The sequence below is a fragment of the Octopus sinensis genome, linkage group LG16 (genome assembly GCF_006345805.1).
Source record: "Octopus sinensis linkage group LG16, ASM634580v1, whole genome shotgun sequence".
Lineage (NCBI taxonomy): Eukaryota > Metazoa > Mollusca > Cephalopoda > Octopoda > Octopodidae > Octopus > Octopus sinensis.
The window spans coordinates 11,754,247-11,775,872 of NC_043012.1; the positions used below are offsets into that span (position 1 = coordinate 11,754,247).

Below are 21,626 nucleotides of genomic sequence, written 5' to 3' on the forward strand. Positions count from 1 at the left end.
GTGTACGAGGGTGAGTCAAAAAGTAATGCCATTTTCTTTATTTCATGTGAAGCTTTTATCGTAGTATATTTCTGTTTCTAGAAAGCGATACCATTTTCGAATCGCTTCAAGAACCCTTGTTGGTATGAAAAGCCGGACGGAAAAACCTTAACTTTGCGCTGTTTACCATATTTTTATCTGGTTGGAGTTGACAAATGTGGTACAACTGATCTTTTTTCTCGACTATTACAACATCAAGAATTACTCCAAACAAGTGCATTGAATGGAAAAGAAACTCACTGGTGGTCGTGGAGACGATTCGGTAAATCTTTCACTTTATTTTATTATTTTTAATCCGAAGGAAAAGTTGCTTAGATTGAACTAATGTATTGAATCCACCCCTCTATATGTCTGGGTTTTAGTTCCTTAAATGCAAGGTCTAAGAACCTTAATTCATTAATTTTAATTTTGATTCCTTAATATTTTATCCTCGTATTCTTTATTTTATTGTTTATATGAGAATTTTTCATTGTAGAGGCACACAATACGCCATCATCATCATCATCATCGTCGTCGTCGTTTAACGTCCGCTTTTCATGCTAGCACGGGTTGGCCGTTTTTGACTGAGGGCTGGCGAACCAGATGGCTGCACCAGGCTCCAATCTTGATTTGGCAGAGTTTCTACAGCTGGATGCCCTTCCTAACGCCAATGCCCTTCCTAACACTATAATTATCAAAATGTATTGTCTTAGAAATAAGCGAAACGGCGAACAAAAAACGAGGTACAGTTTGAAAAATCACCCGAGAAGACACATCTGCACCCACGATGCATCACAACTGTTTCTATAGCAGCTCACTTGCAAGGTATCGGTGCATGATGGATCGAAACTGTTGTAGTGGTTCTGGATAAAGTATTATCTGTACTTTGGGAAACGGATTTGTTCCTTATATAGAATGGTTCTTCCTCTAATTCCCATACTTGTCTGTCCTATATAGTTATGTCCACAACTCGAACAAAATGCTAACTGGGACATGTCATTCTCATAAAAAAACAATCCTAAATTTCAATTTAGAATTATTCTTTTTAAAACTATTCCCCAAACTTGTCATTCTTGATAGTTTTTGCACTTTCGTTGAAGCCTTTAACTGTTGTTGATAATGTTCATGTTTTTTGTGATGTACAGGGTATGACGTATTTACACGAAACGGCAGACTACAGTCATTTGAAGATTATCTGAATGTATTTGATATTGCTGCCAAACGTCTGAATGACTCTTCTGGAAATTTAAGATCCCATATAATATGTGAGTATGGTACAACTCTTTCCTAAAGCGCATAGTTAAGCCTCTAGAATAGTGGTTCTCAACCGGAATCCATATGGCCCCTGAGGGCCCATATCAAACTTTTAGCGGTCCACGCAACAAAATAATAAACTTGGGATCCACAATGGTATTTTAAGGGCGCTTGAAAAAATGTGCTTTTGATGTATGTATTGGTATGCATTGTAAGAAACAGCTGGGTTTCTTTCTCTAACACTTTACATAGTTCAACCTACACAAGTTAATATGTGAAAAGCAAAATAGTAATTTTGAAAGAAGTTTCTACAAAACTAGTTTTTAAACACTGAATGGCTGTGGAGGGTCCACCAAAATAAAGTAGTAATCAAAGGCGTCCATAGATAAAAATTGGTTGAGAAAACCCTGCTCTAGTATCTTGATGCTTAACTGTATCTATAGTGGTGGTTCTCAACTATTTTTTGCATCTGGCTCCGTTTAATTCCTATTTTACTCAGATGGGCCCTCATATCCATTTAATGTTTTAAAACGTTCCATTATCTCTCTCTATAAAAACGGCAAAATGTCTGTCTGTGTGCGTGTCTTTTATACAAATCCACAATTTTTCAGAGGGCTCGCACTTTCTATGGTCATTGAAAATCGTCCAAGGGTGGTCGTGCACATCTTTACATTTCCCCAGTCACCTCACAAAGCCATTACAAAATCAATAGAAGTGAATTTTTTGTGAATTTTCTATCCAAAACCCAATCAAAATGCCCGAAACTTGATACGCCAATTGAATGCCAGCTAGCTGTATGTGATTGGTCGGAGATTTGGACAGTACTCGGGTGTATGTGCGCACGCACGCAGCTGTATATGGATGCACTAGCACTTTGACCCGGCGTTACTGGGTCATAGTGCTAGTATTTATTTAATTAAATATTATTAGGAATTGTATTTAAAAAAAATGTTGAAATATTTTGTGTATTGTAAAAGTATAACCAATTTACAACACATAAATTTTAACAATAAAATCTTATGTAGACCCCTAAAGGCCTCATGGACTCTGACTGAGAACCACTGCTTTAGAGAGACACATCAACGTTTATAATTAAACTCCAAGTTGAGGAACCTCAAAATAACATATTCTGAACTTTCTAGCGAATGTAAAAATTGTATATAAAGTACACATGATGCAAATATCAGGTCATCTTATAAGTTCTGTCCGATTTTACATTTAAAAAAAAAATTGAATGAAATTTAATAGTATTTTAGAATGTCTAATGGAGTTAGAAATTATTTTCATGCATTTGTGTACATTTAAACTGATTAAGTAATATTTTACAGAATAATAGAATTAAATTTCCTTAACTGGAGGTTAACGATAAAATCTTTCGCCGATGTATACACACACGTGCGCGCGCAGACACATGATGGTCCTGCGCACAGCTTCAGTTTGCCTAATCCCACTCACGAGGCACTTATAGTCAATCTAAAAGCAATTCTAGAATACCCTTCCGTGGACATCTCTAGGGTCAGTTAACAGAGGGGCATTAAGTTGATTGTGGAGATAGAAAAGGGAAAAGCGATTGAACATCAAAAGGTGTCATCCATGGAAGGAGTATTTCTACCGGGAGTAGTGTTTAATGGGCACAAGTCTGGGCTCGATGAACCCTTGTAGGATTACCTAGCAAGCGTATCCAGTTGTTGAAATACCTTAAACACCCAAAGATCTCAGGAAATGTCAATGATCATATTTCCAAGTGATTCGCTGGATAATATATGGAAAACGTCGTGGTGCTGACTATAGACACGTGGTTGTGGATCAAACCTCTCGGACCATAGAGTCATGTCATCGTCATTGTTTGAGTGAAAGCGTTTTACGGTGGGCAACACTACAGTACAACTACTGTATAGTTAAGTCTATAACATATTTCTTCTCATACAGCACGCGATTTGACATGTTGTCTGACTTCTTTGTTCGGTTGAATAACTTTCAATTAACTTTTGAGAAAGAGTAGGGAGAGGACACAATGTATTTGTTGACTGAATCTAATTCTTGAACACTGTAGAATGAGAAATAATAACCAGGTGAACCGAGTTTTTGTTCCATTCGTTGTGCTTTAATCCCTGTTTTAATCATTCTCACTCTTTTCGAGTTTCCATTCTCAGTCGGATAGTTTCATTTGACTTCCACTATTATAGATTCTGAGAAAGAAATAAATACTATAATATCAAGTAAAATCTCAACCATAAGCCGCTCTGCCCTCAACTTGTACCTTAAATACAATATTTGTTGTGCATTTCAGGTGACGGTAGTCCTACAGTTTTCTGGGATTTCACTGGATGGCCGTTTATCCCGCAAAATAAAGGTCTTGAGCAACCTAAAGTCTTGACACCTCATTGTATTTCACACCTGACACCAAACGTTAAATTTATTTTGTTGTTGAGAAATCCAATTGAAAGGTAAGAACCAAAAAAAAAAGAAACAATTAAGAAAGTAAAAAGAAAGCAAACTTTTAATTGATATTATTAATTTCTTGTATCATTTCATTATAAGTTTATTTGGTTAATAAGTCATATATGCAACAGATTGGCATACAAAAAACATGCAGGGTATTCCATAGATTTCCAAACAAGGCGAGTAATTATCCTCTAACATGACTGCCAACGAAAAAGTATGTAAACTAATATTGAATAGTGACTTCATTATTACCTGAAGTTCAGAAACACGGGACTTTATGTATGTATGTGTATATATATATATATATATATTATATATATATATATATATATATATATGTGTGTGTGTGTGTGGTGTGTGTGTGTGTGTGTGTGTGTGTAATTGATTAATGTATCCATTAATCAATTAATGTCGTAGGTCAACCAACTCGTTGAAATGTAACTCCCTTTTGAGAAATTTCATCATTGATTAATTAGTTTAATTCCTGTAATTGAACTAATTGGATATGTTAATGGCTGTAGGACAGGAATTTCATTTTATGGAATTTGAATAACTTTGAATAAACTGATGTGTGCATGTCAATTTCTCAATTTTGTCCCCTTTCTCATACGTACATTTATATATATATATATATATATATATATATATATATATATATATATATAGCAACAACAGATGGATAGTGTGTCAATTCACTACAGCTGTTTCCAACGAATTTTTATATGATTAATGGAGATATTACATCGTTAGAAAAAAGGTGAATACATGGGCCACAGCACTCAAAAGCATTCAAGAGCCAACAGCATGTGCAACTTCATGATTCTGTGACCTTTGCTGCTCATAGGAAGAATCTGTTAGTTAAGATAAGTAGTATTACAGTTGAAGAAAACGCGATGTCATGTGTGGGTAAAGTGTACGTAAGATTTATAGCGATGATGGAAGTGAAGGGACGTAGTAGAGGGATCGAACAGCAAAGGATGGAATCTTCTCCCTGGTAGGAGTTATGATCCATTTTGGCTAAATCAGGATCATGCGTTCATAGGCCTGTTTCTATACTGCCTTCCGCTAAAAGTGATATAAACATGCTGAATTTGATTAATGATACCGACAAGCAACCTATGATGCCATCATCCCCCGTCCCACAGCCTGTAAACTCTTGTGTAGTCCCTAACGACGTTAATCATAATGTGCGAGTTGATGCGCCTAATATAACAAATGACAATGACAACCCTAACACTATAAACACAACCGCTGATAGCAGCTATAGTACCTACTTAGACATTAACAGTTTTACTTGCAATAATTTTACTGTTGAGCATAATATCGACTACTAATAATAAATGTAATTTTAGGGATGACAACCATTGTCCACTCCAGGGTCGATGTTTACCTAAAAATGTAATATATCGGTGTACTGTTATGACAAACACTACTACTTTCACTTAAATCGGTTGTTCCGTTGACCAAAAGAACCGACTTCACAACCATCACTCTTTTAAACTTAGACATTATCTATCTGTTGTTATCTATTTACTTATAATTCACCTTTCTCAGAACCTGCTTCTCGCATAGATACGAAGTATATTATGGACCGTACATTGAGTACAATGTGCGTTTCCTGATTAGTTCATGGGCTAGTGATATTCTCACCTGGGTTCAATTAATCACATACACAACCTGAATATCTTTCAGTCTGTACTTCGGTACCCGCGTATGTATTCGTCTATTTTTGTTGTACTTATTTTAATTCTCGATCCGACTCGGTGTCTTACCATTTGGGTGCCTGATTCACTTGAATCCTGAACTATTCTTTTCAGTTCGCAATACGCATTCATTCGTGACTGCTTTTGAGCTTCCGTGAGCAAGCGAGGCACAAATTTTGCAACTATTTTCATTCATAATTCTTCGATCAAAATTCGTTGGCAGGATCTCTAAGACACACCAGTCATATCAACAAGTTCGTCAAATGTTCGGTGACGGTCCTCCAAGACCAGTTCCTGAATTTTCATGATGATTTCCTTCGTTCGGGAGATCGACGGTCACCTTGAACGAGGCTGGTGTTCAACAAGGGACAAGTGATCATTTCTAAAGCGTGAAAACCACTCGTAAACTTGTGTTTTGCTCATAGCAGCGTCGTTGGAAGCTGTTTGGTGCATGAAAATTGTTTCGGCCGCTGTTTCCCCCGGCAGAAAACAGAATTTCACGGGAGCATGCTGTTCCTTCGTTCAGGCATCGCAAAAATCGAGGAACAGGGGAGGAGCATTGCAAAACAAAGACGCACCACGCGGCAGTACTACCTCAAATGACGACGCCGGTCGGCAGACTGATGCCTGGGGGTTGCATCAAGTGGCTTCTGGTGGTCACATGCTTGTCCCACAGACAACGTTTCCAGTTACTTTTGGATACCCCCTCGTATATACACACACACACACACACACACACATATATATATATATATATATATATATATATATATATATATATATATACATGTATGTATGTGTGTATATATATATGTATTTGTGTATATATATGAATATATATACGTGTATATATTTTTATACACACGCACACTTAAACACACCCATTTACACATACAGTTACACACACACACACACACACACACACACACGCACACACACACATAAATATAACTAAGTGCAGTTTTGGTTATGTGGTAAGGAGATTACCTCCTAGCCCTATATTTCCCGGTTCAGTCCTGCTGTAGTGTACCTTGGGCAAGTGACTTTACTATAGATCCGGCAGACCAAAGCCTTGTGAGTGGCTATGATAGACACACACTGAAAGAAGCACGTCATATATATATATATATATATATATATATATAGGGTAGGACCGCCTTTGCCAGTGATTACAGCTTGAATTCTACAAGGCATGGACTCCTACAAAATTTGAATTGTTTCCAAAGGAAAGATGAGGACAAATATCGTCAATTGTAAATAATGTAAATAATATATATATATATATTTAAGTAGGTCAATGAATTATCCTATGTTTATCGTCAGCATGGAAAATTCGTTTAACCGAAACCTGGGTAGCAAATTCACGTCAGAAACACGGTTGAAGCGACCTGTTAAGGGTAGAAACTCCGGGTTCCTGTGCAGAAATTTGTGTGTTGTATATGAATAAATGAAAGAATGGAGTCGAACGAAGATGTTAACAAAATTCCTTTACTCTCGACACATGTTTCGAAGACAGCATGTTTTCATTCCAAAGGAATAAAGGGTGCATTATGCAATCTTCTCACCAGGAAAGAAAGGGAGCCTCTCTCGACAACAAGACAAACAAAAATTTCAATGATTGCCTACATGGTAAACAAAGCGATAATGAGTGTTTTTAATTCTCGATCCGACTCGGTGTCTTACCACTTGGGTGCCTGATTCACTTGAATCCTGAACTATTCTTTTCAGTTCGCAATACGCTTTCATTCGTGACTGCTTTTGAGCTTCCGTGAGCAAGCGAGGCACAAATTTTGCAACTCTTCTCATTCATAATTCCTCGACATGTGTCGAGAGTAAAGGAATTTTGTTAACATCTTCGTTCGACTCCATTCTTTCATTTATTCATATATACATATATATATATATATATATATATATATATATATATATATAGGAATCATGGAACGTATAGATATATGTATATCTAATCTAACTTATGGACTTCTTTAATTGGAAACAAGCAAATAATAGTATTTTGTTAAATGCATGATCAAAATTGTGAATATGAACGCATTTCTTAAAAGGTTTTGATCATGCTTTCCGCACAAAAAAAGAAAAAGAAAATTGAACCTTTTGTTTGTTTAAAGAACGCTTTTTATGACAGCAAATTCTGGTAGACCTGCTTTTCTTCTAACAATTTGTCTTTATTCCCTGGCTTAAAGCCACATACAGCTGACTATGCTTGAATAGTGGCTTCTCAGGATAAAAATTAAGATATTCAGCATGGTCTGTCCTTGTACTTTACATATCGTCATTAAAAAACGTGGTTGTATTGGGAACTGAGTCCGTTGAACAGTACATCACCTTCTGAAGAGTACCGCTGTACTCTTTCACCACAACTTTCTCTCACACTTTCTTCCTACTTGTGCCACAAAGCAGAGGAACCGTGGTGTAACCCACTATAGTGTGGTAAACTTTTAGACCGTAGTTTAGATTGCGAATCCTCTGTACCTCTGGATGGTTCAGCTCTCCAACCGTTAAAAGCCACCGTTTACGGAATGAGGATAACAACGTAGCTTTGGCGTCCGTGCAACCGCCAGTCTATCGCGTGTGGTGGATGGATCTTCAAGTTGCCACACGCATTCTTAGTAGCTTAGAGTAGGCTCGAATTAGAGATTATTCTTTGCGGCTAATGGCGTGAGTCCTGATTGGAAGGAGGAGAAGAAGAAGAACAACAACAGCTCTACTTGACTGTCATATAGCGACTGACCGTTGGGCCGTTACTATGCTCTGGACTCAGAGTTGTCGATTCAGGATAAATTTTATTGATCAAAATCGTTAGAATTTATGTAAAATAGGCAAACAAAATTTGCTTTAACCTTGGAAAGTAAGTTTTATATTACTGGCTTTAAAACGATTAAAACCAAAAATCTGGACGTGGTGGGAAGTTTTACTGAGTGATTTGCATTTTACACGAAAACCTAGACACGATAGAAAAAATTTAATTACAGATTTGAAATCAGCAAACCGAAATTAGCTAAGAACACTCATTTGGTCTTCTGTAATAAAATCTTTGTTGCCTTGTATAATTTAAAATGAGGTATGTAAAACATGAAATAATATATATATATATATATGATCTACGCAAAAATGATGTGTGTGTGTGTGTGTATTTGTGCGTGTATGTGCTGTATGGTTTTGAGGAGTGTGTGCGCGAGTGTGTGTGTATATGTGTGAGAAAGTGTATGGTGTGTATGTACTGTGTAGCTGGGTGAGTGTGTGAGCTATATGTATATGTGTGTGTGAGCGAGAAAAAGAGAGAGTGCTTGTGCGAGAGAACGTGTGTGCCTGTGTATTGTGTGTGTATATGTGTGTATGTGCTGAAATGAGGGCTGCACTCCATCGAAATCTGAACCGATTTGGCTACCGTGCTTGGCTGGGTAAGATCAGTGATCACTGATGAAAAGAAGATTCGAACCAAAGGGACTGCAGAAATGTTAGTAAAGAGCTGCCTAGAGGTTCTAGGAGAGACAAAGGAATGACCCCTTAAAGAGGTCACGAAAGGCTAGGTCAAACATACCCATAAGCACAAACGCACATACAAGAAAGTACGCGGATTTACACAGACAATCACACAAGCACGCAACGTTAGCATGCGCACGTACATACGCACACACACACTCACAGACGCACACACACACACACACACACACACACACACACACACACACACACACACACACACACACACACACACACAATATTCTTTTATTCTTTTGCTTGTTTCAGTCATTTGACTGCGATTATGTTGCAGCACCGCCTTAAAGGATTTTAGGCGAAGAAATCGACCCCAGGACATATTCTTTGTAAGCCTAGTACTTATTTATCGGCCTCTTTATTGCCGAACCGCTAAGGTTACGGGGACATAAACACACCAGCATCGGTTGTCAAGCGATGGCGAGATGGAGGAACAAACATAGACACACGCAAACATAAACACACTCACACACACACACAGGACGAGCTTCCACTCGCAAGGTTTTGGTCGGCCCAAGCCTATAGTAGAAGACACCTGCCCAAGGTGCCACGTAGAGGGACTGAACCTGGAACCATGTGGTTGGGAAGCATGCTTCTTTACCGCACAGCCACGCCTGTGCCTACTTACATATTGGACCTGAATTTTTTTATTCGTAAAATGCACATTTTTTAAAAGGAGGTGCAAAATCTGAAAATCGGCTATAATAATGTAGTCTTCCAGTATCATTGCTATGAAGGTATGATGTTGTGAAGAAAAAAACATTGAAGGAAAGAGTTACAGACAAATTTTCTGCGGTTAGCGGAGCGGTGTCATGTTGAAAGTTGTACCCAGTGAAATTTACAGGGATGTAAACTCACCAACACCGGTTGTCAAGCCGTGGTGGGGACAAACAGAAAGATGCACACACACGCACACACATACACATAGGACGGGGTTCTTTCAGTTTCTGTCTACTAAATCCACACACTAAGGATTTGGTCGGCTTGAGGCTATAGTAGGTGACACTTACTCATGGTGTCACGCAGTGAGACTCAATCCGAAGCCATGCCACAGAGCCACGCCTGCGCATAAATATAGTAGCAAATACTGTATTGCGACCAATGTGAACATCGTGTCCATACGGGATATTCGCGGACAATTGTTTTCTTTTTTTATGCCAAGTTATAGCACACACACACACACATACACACATACACACAAGCACGCACGTACACACACACACAAGCATGCACGCGGGAACACACACACACAGGCACACACGTACACAAGCACGCACATACACACAGGCACACACGTACATAAGTACGCACGCACACACACACACACACACACACACACACTCAGAAACACACACGTATCATATACATATTATCACCGAGCGATCATGTGACCGAGTTAATCATGTATTGATCCGAGGGCCGGATAATTGTATAATTGAGTAAGATTATACTGGACAATTTTTTCTTCATTTTTCTATTTTATAAGATTTTTTTTCTGATTCTAATTTTTTTTGTGTGCTAATTTCAAGTCTGTAATCGGTTTTTCTCTCCATGTTCTAGTTTTCTAGCAATTTGAAGATTAACATTTATAGTTAAATTAGACGTAATGAAATAATTTGACATATTGAGATCATTTGACATACAGATATACATATCCTATTTACAAAGAATTGACAATTGTGCTTTTCCAGATCTGATCATGGCTTCTTCAGGTAAACATAGATGTGTGAATAATCCTGATGGCTACTGGTATGTCTGTGGCTCCTTCACCCTTATTCGTCAAAGGTGCAATATCACATTGTCTGTGAGACGGACTTATAAAGCCTGTTTGGGAATAGCCCTAGACAACCTAGACAAAGAATGGGTTCCTCATGTTGTGTGTCATAACGAGAGGAAATGTCTAGAGACTGGAGAAAAAGAAAATAAAAGGGTCTGCAGTTTGGTGTTCCTATGGTTTGGCAAGTGCCCAGGGACCACGCAGGTGACTGTTATTATTTTTTTAATGGTCAACACAAAAGGCATTGGCAAAAAAAAAAAAAATAGGCGTAAAGTATCATCTCCCAATAATCTTTTAACAATTAGACTTATTATGCACTCCGAGACACTCCCGATTCCAATTGGCCTTGGGTTTACCGCTTCCGAAGACGAAGCTAGCAAACAAGTGTACGAGGATGATAACGAAAATCAAGAAATTACTTTCGAATTCCAAGACCCCCTCTTATGATACCGAAAAAAAAACTCCTGAACAATTTAACCAAACAGAACTGATTTAGTGCGTGATTTGGGACTCTCCAAAACTGCAGTTGAAGTTCTAGAATCTAGGCTGTAAAAAAAAAAAAAATCTTGATCTTACCACACAGCCCCTCCTACGCCTAATTGCAAATAATCTAGAGTTTACAGAGAAAAACTAACTTCATATCTGAATTCAGCATCCTCGAAGTAAGTAATGCCAAGTCTTGGTATCAATGCAACAAGAATTTTGTTGGCCAGTGTTATTAAATGAGCTATTCTGAAATATATGAATGATTAATGATCGAAAGTACGTGGTTCAGTGTGTTTGTATTTGTTAATGCAGTGTATGTGTGTGTGTATGTGTGTGCTGTTGCGTGAGCTTGTGTCTGTGTGTGCTTGTATGCATTTGTATATATGTGCGCTTTGTGTGTGTGTGTGTGTGTGTGTGTGAATAAGTAAACTATTAATAAGTTCTTGTTTGATTTTATTTCCAGATTATTCTCAGATTACTTGTTTATAAAAAGGAAAAATGTGTCAGTAGAAGATTTCGATAAAGAAGTTAAGAATTCTTGGAATGAGCTTCAGAAATGCACGGAAACGCTTGATATCCGACTTTGCTTATTTGATAAATCTCTGCATATGAAGACAATGGTAAGTAAAGTTACTATACAGGGTGTCCACAAAGTCTGGGTACATGGAGTAAAAAAAAATAATAACAAACAATTAAATATAAGAAATAATTTCTTAAAGTATGTGTTAATTCCCATGTACCCAGACTTTGTGGACACCCTGTAGAGATCAATAATGTGACTATACATCGATTTGCTGATTGCCATCAATATTTCAGCAATAACGGTGAAGTTTATCTTCCCCTTATGAATTCATCACAAGATAGAAGCTGTAATATTTCTCCCTCGTACTTGTCGGTGCACCTGTCGGTTTACCCATCCCCTATTGCATCGCAAGTACACAACATACATTCATATACTACACAAAGTTCCCAGCTCCTCACACTGAGTCACTTAAATCAACAGACAAGTTGGAGTTCATCAGTTTTTATGTTAAGTGTCCCCGAGAACACACGTAGCTTCATTCTTTGCCCACCAAACACAACTAGGCTAGTGGGCAACTGAAATAATCTTTCTAGACCTGTCCCTCTGCATCTGAAACACAACGAAGCCTCAGTACTCCAATCTCTTCAAGTACATCACTCATAACTGCATTGTAAGTGTTCGAACACAGAACAAGACCTATAACGTTTCGAGAAAACGTCCATCCCATAAAACTGGATGGTCTGTATTCAACATCCATCTCTTGAAAGACCATTATATGAACAGCGAAAGGTGGCTTAGTTTCGCTTAGCCATCAAGCTTTCCCGCACCCTAAACTGTAGATTTTGGGTTCCTTTCCAAAGAAATCACCACGAACTTTGCAGAAACCTATTTTCCTCCAGTAGCAAATAATCTTTTCTACTCTAGGCACAAGGCCCGAAATTTTGGGGGAGGGGACCAGTCGACTTAATCCCTTTGTCTGTCCTTGTTTGTCCTGTATGTTTAGCCCCTTGTGGGCAATAAAGAAATAAGAAACGTTAGCACACTGAGCAAAATGCTTAGCGGTATTTCGTCTCCCGCTACGTTCTGAGTTCAAATTCCGCTGAGGTCAACTTTGCCTTTCATCCTTTCGGGGTCGATTACATAAGTACCAGTTAGTTACGCACTGAGGTCGATATAAACTTTTTGCTTCGATTTTTATTTTCCAGGTACGTTTACTAATAGGAATGTATTCATATTATTTGAGCGAATGGTTCAAGGTTTTCCCACGGCAACAATTTTTGATAATCCGCACTGAAGATTACAAAGCTGATATGAGCGGAACGTTAAAGAAAGTGTTTGAATTCTTACAGATGGGTAAGTAAATATTCAGTAAAAGAAGTCCCATAAGTGTAGCTTGTCGTGTGTCCTTGTGCCACCATCGACATTTAGTCGTGCTAATTAGAAGAATCATAAATATTTACAGGTGCGTGACTTAGTGGCAAGGGTGTTCGGCTTACGATCGTAAGGTCGTGAGTTCAAATCCCAACGATGTGCTGTGTCCTTGAGCAAGACACTTTATTTCACGTTGCTCCAGTCCATTCAGCTGGTAAAAATGAATTGTACATGTATTTCAAAGGGCCGGACTTGTCTTACTTGCCACACTTGTGTCACGCTGAATCTCTCTAAGAACTACGTTAAGGGTCCACGTGTTTGGAGAGGCGGCGAGCTGGTAGAAACGTTAGCACGCCGGGCGAAATGCGTAGCCGTATTTCGTCTGTCGTTACGTTCCGAGTTCAAATTCCGCCGAGGTCGGCTTTGCCTTTCATCCTTTCGGGGTCGATAAATTAAGTACCAGTTACGCACTGGGGTCGATGTAATCGACTTAATCCGTTTGACTGTCCTTGTTTGTCCCCTCTGTGTTTAGCCCCTTGTGGGTAGTAAAGAAATATACGTTAAGGATCCACGTGTTTGTGGAGTGCTCAGCCACTTGCAGGTTAATTTCACGATCAGGCTCTTCCGTTGATCACATCAACTGGAACCCTTATCGTCATAACCGACAACAGATCCTGGTTCCTTGTTTCCTATCCTGAGACCTCTCACTGAAATTCTGCAAAGATCATTGGTGTTGACCGTTTTTATTTACTCATGTAAAACCCACTCTGTTGCAAGATTTCAGATCAGGCCTTTATTCGGTACTTTGTTACGTTACTTTCTATTGCAGCAACCGATGAGTTTTTTTCCTTATCTTCCTTCCTCATCCTTATATCAATCTCGAAAATTCTGCAACCGTTTTGGCTGCTGCCCGTTCTCCTTTTGCTATTCCATACAAAAAAAAAAAAAAAAAAAAAATGTTATGATTTATCTTAAGGGGGAAGAAAGCTCAAAAAGACATCTTTTCGTTTCTTGGTTCGACGATTTTATTAAATTCACTTTCTTTCCTCCTTTCTTCCCCAATTCAAACATCTGACTCCTTTCGTTCGTAATGCCCTATCCACATTTTGTAGAATGTGAATCTTCGGCTGGTCAATGTTACTCTATTCATTTTTTCATTATTTCACTGAGCATCTGTAATAGAGAAATTCAAACACCCACCAATTGGCGTAAGTCGCTTCATGTGTTTTCCATCTAATTGTTCATCTGTAAAAGAGAAGTGACACAAACACCTTGCTTCCATCTTTCATTACTCATGAACATTCTACATGGACGACAACTGACTGCGTAATTTCTTTGCCTACTTACCAATGTGCACATACACTTATCCATATATTATCGAACACATAAGGCAGCGAGCTGGCAGAAACGTTAGTACGCCGGGCGAAATGCTTAGCGGTATTTCGTCTGCCGAGGTCGACTTTGCCTTTCATCCTTTCGGGGTCGATAAATTAAGTACCAGTTACGCACTGGGGTCGATGTAATCGACTTAATACCTATGTCTGTCCTTGTTTGTCCCCTCTGTGTTTAGCCCCTTGTGGGTAATAAAGAAATAGGTATTTCGTCTGCCGTTACGTTCTGGGTTCAAATTCCGCCGAGGTCGACTTTGCCTTTCATCCACTCGGGGATCGATAAATTTAGTACCAGTTACGCACTGGGGTCGATGTAATCGACTCAATCCGTTTGTCCTCTCTGTGTTTAGCTCCTTGTGGGTAGTAAAGAAATATATATTATCGAACACATATACACAATGTATGTGCTTTGCTTGTTCACCAGTCGGCTGCTATTTTATGCGGTGGAGATGACTGTCTCAAAGCACCGGATATTAAAGCACCTAAAAGTCATAGTCATAGACGGACGGGACAACTCATCCCAAGTCCCATTGTGGAACAATGGACATCGATGTTTCGTCATTTTTGCGGCTTATCAACATCACGTATCTGAGCTGAACCGGGGGGAATTGAATAGCCTCTCCATGACTATATATAAAATATTGTAAAAAAAACTATCTGCTGGTATGCCCCAAAAATGCATTACGTAGGATTCAATTCAAATATGAACCAGAAGCAGCGTGAGTGTGATAAACATTATCGAACACACATAAGCGAGGCATGTGCTTTGCTTGTTTGCCGGTTGGCTGCGAAATGATGCAGTGGAGATGACTCTCTCAAAGTACCGGGTGTTAAAACAACTGAAAATCAGTCATACACATGTGAGATAACTCATCCATTCAAGAACGATGGACATCAATGCTTTGCTTATCCTTTTTTGTGGCTCATATATATATATATATATATATATATATGGACTTTTGGATTTTACTCAAAGGATATTGGAATATTACACATATATACCATTATGCCTATAAAACGGATTTACGAATTCAATAACCATACATATCTTACATCTAGTTGCTTTCCTCCACCTCACATCTAAACTAACTATGACTTAATTTTTCCTCTCACAACGTCTCCGATGAAGGGATATTATTATTAATTAATATTCTAGAAATAGCTGTAAGACCTTCTATCTATAAATGCTCTAATATCTATACAACCTTGGTTTTTATTATCTCATTACACAAAAAATTATATATATATGTATGTATGTATGTATGTATGTATGTATGTATGTATGTATGTATGTGTGTGTGTATGCATGTATGTATGTGTGTATGCATATATGTATGTATGTGTGTGTGTGTGAGTGTGTTTGTGTGTTTGTATGTGTATGTAGGTAGAAGTACATTACATACGCACTCTTTCTCGAGCATGCTCTTTCTCACTCTTACTCTCTCTCACTCACACATTACAATTTTCGATTTTGAATACTAAATCAATTTTTTAAGTTTTATTTCTTCTAGATCCTCTTGAAGAGAAAACGAGGAAGCAAATCGCATCTGGAGATCATGTTTTTGAAAGAACTGAGGCTCACAAAAAATTAGGACCGATGTTATTATCAACAAAGAAATTTTTGTATGAAATTTATAGATATTCCATGGAAGAACTTTCTCTGATGCTCAACGACAAGCGATTTCTATGGGATGATCTATAACAGATTATATTTTTTTGATTGATGTCAGTGGATTAGCTTGGCAGAAACGTTTAGGTCTGGCAGTATTTAGTGACATTTTGTTTGTGTTCCGAGTTCAAATCGCATTGAGGTCAACTGTGTCTTTAATCCTTTCGAGATTAATAAAATAAAGTATCAGTTAGATGCTGGGGTCAATGTCATCGGCTTGGCCTCTCCCCTCAAAATTTCTGGCTTTGTGCCAAAATTAGTAAGAATATTATTATTGTTTTTTTTTGTTTTTTTTACTGTGCCAAGATGTCCCTTTTTACAGTTTAACAATGGATTAACCAATGTAGAGGGATTTTTTTTTCCAAACTATTTGATTTGTTTTTTTTTACTGCTTTAATTCATTTGTATTTAACTCAAGAAAGGTGAGAGCTGAGGAGTTTGCTTTGATTTTCAGACCTGCTAAGCTCGCGTGAAAGAAAGACATTTTAAAATGCTTCTTGTATTAAGCTGACTGACAAATATCGGGGTGTTTTCCTTACTGACACAAAATAATAATAAAAAATGAGAAAAAGCATGTGAACCAAGACATTCTCAAAGAAAATTTCTTGGTTGAAAAAGTATTTCCAGTCATTTTAGTCTAAATGTTGGTCAAATTAGGGAAATTAAAATTCCCTTAACATCAATAACAACAGCAGCCATAAAAATGCATATCTACAATTGTGTCTGGCAAATTAAAGGAAACAGCAAGCAAGCTAAAGAGGCAAAGATATCTACCTGGTAAAGTTTTGTAGTGAAAACACATATCTACCAGACATTGTTGTTCTTGAAAGAGGAAAAGAAAATTCCTCTGAAAAAGTGTTTCTAGTGAATTTATTGGAAATTTTCCATTACTAAAAAAATTAAACCAGATAAGTTTCAATGGTACACAAACAATATCATATAACCAGAGTATTTTACTGTTGATCTTTACAAAAGGTATTGGTTTTATTTATTTTTATATCTAGCTTCATATTGATTATTACTTTGAGAGAAAATGAAAACAGTGATCTGTTTAGCAAAATCAACCATTCCAGCTTCTTTATATGTTGACCCATTAGCATTCAGATTATTCTGACAAAAATGAAATGCTTATTTATTTACACTGTTTTGAATTAATCATACATTCTCATATAGCTTCGACATTTTGAATATGTGATTGTATATTTTTAACATGACATTGTAGGGTAGGTGTGATAGGCTGAATATGGCCAGTCTGCACATAGAAAAGGTAGAATATTTTGGCTGGATATGACTGGTTTAAATGCTAAATGGTTAAACATCCTCTATTTCAGTAAACATTATATGCAACTGATACAATCTCAGATCAAGATGCCATACTTACCAAATAGTCAAGCATTTTTTCATGAAAACTCAGTAAGAATCTTGTGTTTAAACATTGTTCTTCTGTATAATATCCTTGGCTGGCTTCTATGTTGGTGGCTCCTCCACTTGTATTATTTGATACTGAAATAAAATATTACCACATTAATTGTTCCATCCAAATAAAAAAAATTCAAGATCTTAATTTTGCATTTGGAAACCTTTTATTACAATTTGTTCCGTTTAACATCTCTTAGTTTTTTGATTAATTAAACAGGATTGTCCTGAAAATGTAAAAGAACAAAAAAAAGTGGCACTTTGAGCAAGTGTTTTTCTTCTACTATAACCCCGAGTCAACTAAAGCCTTATAAACGGATTTGGTAGATGGAAAACTGAAAGAAACCCATCGTATATATATCTATGTGTGTGAGTCTGCATTTGTCCACCCCTCACCATTACCACTTGACAACTGGTGTTTGTGTGTTTATGTCACCATAACTTAGTGGTTCAGCAAAAGAGACTGATAGAATAAGTGCCAGGCTTAAAAAATAAGTACTGAGGTTGATTTATCCAACTAAAAGTTCGAGGTGATGCCCCAGCATGGCCACAATCCAATGACTGAAATAGGTAAAAGATAAAAGTATTATGTAGTTGTTCATTTATTGAATGATCAGAACAATATTGCTGATGTGGTCACCAGCAAATATAAAGAGAATTAAAGAACACGGAACAGTACATAGGTACTTCAGCTGGAAAAAATCTTAAGATCATGGGACCATACCACATTGTGAACTGGTCACTCTATTCCAGCTTGTTCTAGAGTCAATATTCATTTCATTATGTAAGGCAGAAACGTTAGTATGCCGGGTGAAACGCTTAGTGGTATTTTGTCTGTCTTTATGTTCTGAGTTCAAATTCCGCTGAGGTTGACCTTGCCTTTCTTCCTTTCAGGGTCAATAAAATAAGTACCAGTTAAACACTGGGGCCAATGTTGTCCCCACCCCCAAAATTTCAGGCCTTGTACCTATAGTAAAAAAAAAAATCCGCCAAGGTCAACTTTGCCATTCTTCTTTTCAAGGTCGATAAATTAAGTACCAGTTGTGTACTGGGGTTGATCGAATCGACTGGCACCTTCCCCAAAGATTTCAGGCCTTGTGCCTAGAGTAGTAAAGAATATTCATTTCATTATGTACATATACATAAGTTGGTTTTAAATAAGTTCTTCTATTATAAACATTAATCCATAAGTATTTAAACTGGTCATATGAGGCTGAAATATTTACCTCTTTTATACTTAGACTGGCCAGATCCAGCCTCTCACACTTATCCTATAATGTCATTCTTAAAATAAACAATCACATCATCGAAATATGGAAGCTACAAGATAACAGATGATAAATTCAAAGTAAATAAACAAGCATTACATTCAGCAGAATAATCTGAATAAAAAAAGGGTTAAAGATGACTTAAAGTATTTTGATTTTCTTATTAATTAGGGCTTCTGCTAATAATCATGACTACCATGGGTTCAATTCCTAGACTTGACTGGATTAACGAGGGGAGGCTGATAGCTCATGAAAGATGACTTTTTTTTTGTAAACACAAATTGAAAGTCAAGTTTCTTTTGTGTATGTAAATGGCAAACACTCATGTTATATTTGCAGAGGTGATGGTTTGGTCAGTCATAATGTGAATCGTAATTATTTAATAAGATTTGCAAAAGCAAAATCACCAACATATTGGTGGTTCCCCAGCATGGCCACAGCCTCAAGGCTGAAACATATAAAGGAGTAATAAAACCAGAGTGTAGACAATAAATATAATTACTGAATGGAGGGAACCTGTGGAAGAGGTAGACCCAGGAAGACATGGGAGGAAGTGGTGAAGCATGATCTTCAGTTGTTGAGTCTCATAGAGGTTAATGACAAGTGATTGAGACCTTTGGTGATTTGCTGTCCTTGAGAAGACGTGTCAAGCCAAGTGAAATCATAGTCAAGGCCAGTGCTGGTGACACGTAAAAGGCACCCACTATACCCTTGGAATGGTTGGTGTTAGGAAGGGCATCCATCTATGGAAACCAAGCCAAACCAGACTGGAGCCTGGGACAGCTCTCTGACTTACTTGTCCCAGTCAAACCATCTAACCCATGCCAGCATGGAAAACGGACACTGAATGATGATGATGATGATGATGATGATGATGATGATGATGATGATGATGATGGTGATGATGATGATGGTGATGGTGATGGTGATGGTGGTGGTGGTGATGGTGATGGTGATGATGATGATGATGATGATGATGATGATGATGATGATGATGGTGATGGTGGTGATGGTGATGATGATGATGATGATGATGATGATGATGATAATGATAGTGTTGGTGGTGTTGGTGGTAGTGGTGGCGGTGGTGATGGTGGTGGTGATGATGTCTGTTCTAATAATGGTTTTGCATTGTTTATAAACCTTTGCCTCCACATTGATTGCATACTGTTAAATAAATTTCTGTTTAAAATAAAGTGAATAAAAGAAATGATCAGTTATACTTATTCTATTAGTTACTTCCTTTTTCAAATCATTAGTTTTCACCTTCTTAATGTCTGAAGACGTTACTGGGGCTCAAGAATACCTGTAACTTAAGCATTGCTGAGGTATGAACAGGTATAACTGACCATGAACAGAGTTTCTCTATTCATGCAATGACCATCTTAACTAAAGAACAAATACATTTTCTGCAATTCCATAGTGAAATTACCATTAAATGGAGTGGCTGTGTGGTAAGCAGGCGTAGGAGTGGCTGTGTGGTAAGTAGCTTGCTTACGAACCACATGGTTCCGGGTTCAGTCCCACACTGCGTGGCACCTTGGGCAAGTGTCTTCTACTATAGCCTCGGGCCCACCAAACCCTTGTGAGTGGATTTGATAGACGGAAACTGAAAGAAGCCCGTCGTATATATATATATATATATATATATATATATATAATATATATATATATATTATATATATATATATATATATGTGTATGTGTGTGTGTGTGTGTGTATATACGTTTGTGTATCTGTGCTTGGCCCTCCCCCCACCATCGCTTGACAACCGACGCTGGTGTGTTTACGTCCCCATCACTTAGCGGTTCAGCAAAAGAAACCGATAGAATAAGTACTAGGCTTACAAAGAATAAGTCCTGGGGGTCGATTTGCTCGACTAAAGGTGGTGCTCCAGCATGGCCACAGTCAAAATGACTGAAACAAGTAAAAGAAAGCCATTCAAGAGCTGTGACTTCAAATTCAGAAACAATGGTTGTGTGTGTGTGTGTGTGTGTGTGTGTGTGTGTGTGTATGGGGGTTATTTAACCTATGAGATAAGACATGAATACATATTTGTTTAAGGTATTGAATAACAATCTACCTAAATACAGACAATATTGACTCCATCAGGTTGCTATATGACACCAAACTGTCATTTGATAAATCATTTTAAGTTAGCCAAATGTCCACAGTTTTTGATGTAAGCAATATTTTATTCTCAGATTTAGTGAATGAATTATTGCATGGGGACAACAAACAAATTCATCATTTATAACTCAGCACTTTCACATGTGTCTACAAATTTCTTATACATCACCATGCATATATGACTGAAAGAAATTTCTCTCTCTCTCTGCCCCTCTTCCCCTCTCTCCCTCTTCCTCACTGTCTATATGTGTGTGTGTGTATATATATATATATATATATATATATATATATATATATATATATACCGATGCTGGTGTGTTTACGTCCCCATAACTTAGCGGTTCGACAAAAGAGATCGATAGAATAAGTACTAGGCTTACAAAGAGTAAATCTTGGGGTCGATTTGCTCGACTAAAGGCGGTGCTCCAGCATGGCCTCAGTCAAATGACTGAAACAAGTAAAAGAGTAAAAGAGTAAAAAAGAGTAAAATCGTTTTGATATTTTCCAAATTTCCAATATTTCCCGAGATATGTGTGTGTGTGTGTATTTGTGCGTCTGTGTTTGTCCCCCCAACATCGCTTGACAACCGATGCTGGTTCGTTTCTGTCCCTGTAACTTAGCGGTTCGGCAAAAGAGAGAATGATAGAATAAGTACTAG

General features: G+C 37.7%; 1 protein-coding gene across 1 annotated transcript in view; it reads left to right on the forward strand.

The window, feature by feature from the left end:
• Positions 1–17,869, forward strand: part of LOC115220419 (carbohydrate sulfotransferase 15) — a 26,815-nt gene extending 8,946 nt beyond the window's left edge. The window contains exons 3-8 of the mRNA XM_029790541.2: positions 82–301; positions 1,164–1,283; positions 3,563–3,719; positions 11,663–11,819; positions 12,928–13,075; positions 15,996–17,869. Coding sequence (XP_029646401.1) covers positions 82–301; positions 1,164–1,283; positions 3,563–3,719; positions 11,663–11,819; positions 12,928–13,075; positions 15,996–16,186 — 993 coding nt within the window. The 3' untranslated portion in view covers positions 16,187–17,869. The remainder of the gene's footprint in view (positions 1–81; positions 302–1,163; positions 1,284–3,562; positions 3,720–11,662; positions 11,820–12,927; positions 13,076–15,995) is intronic.
• The last annotated feature ends 3,757 nt before the right edge of the window (positions 17,870–21,626 follow it).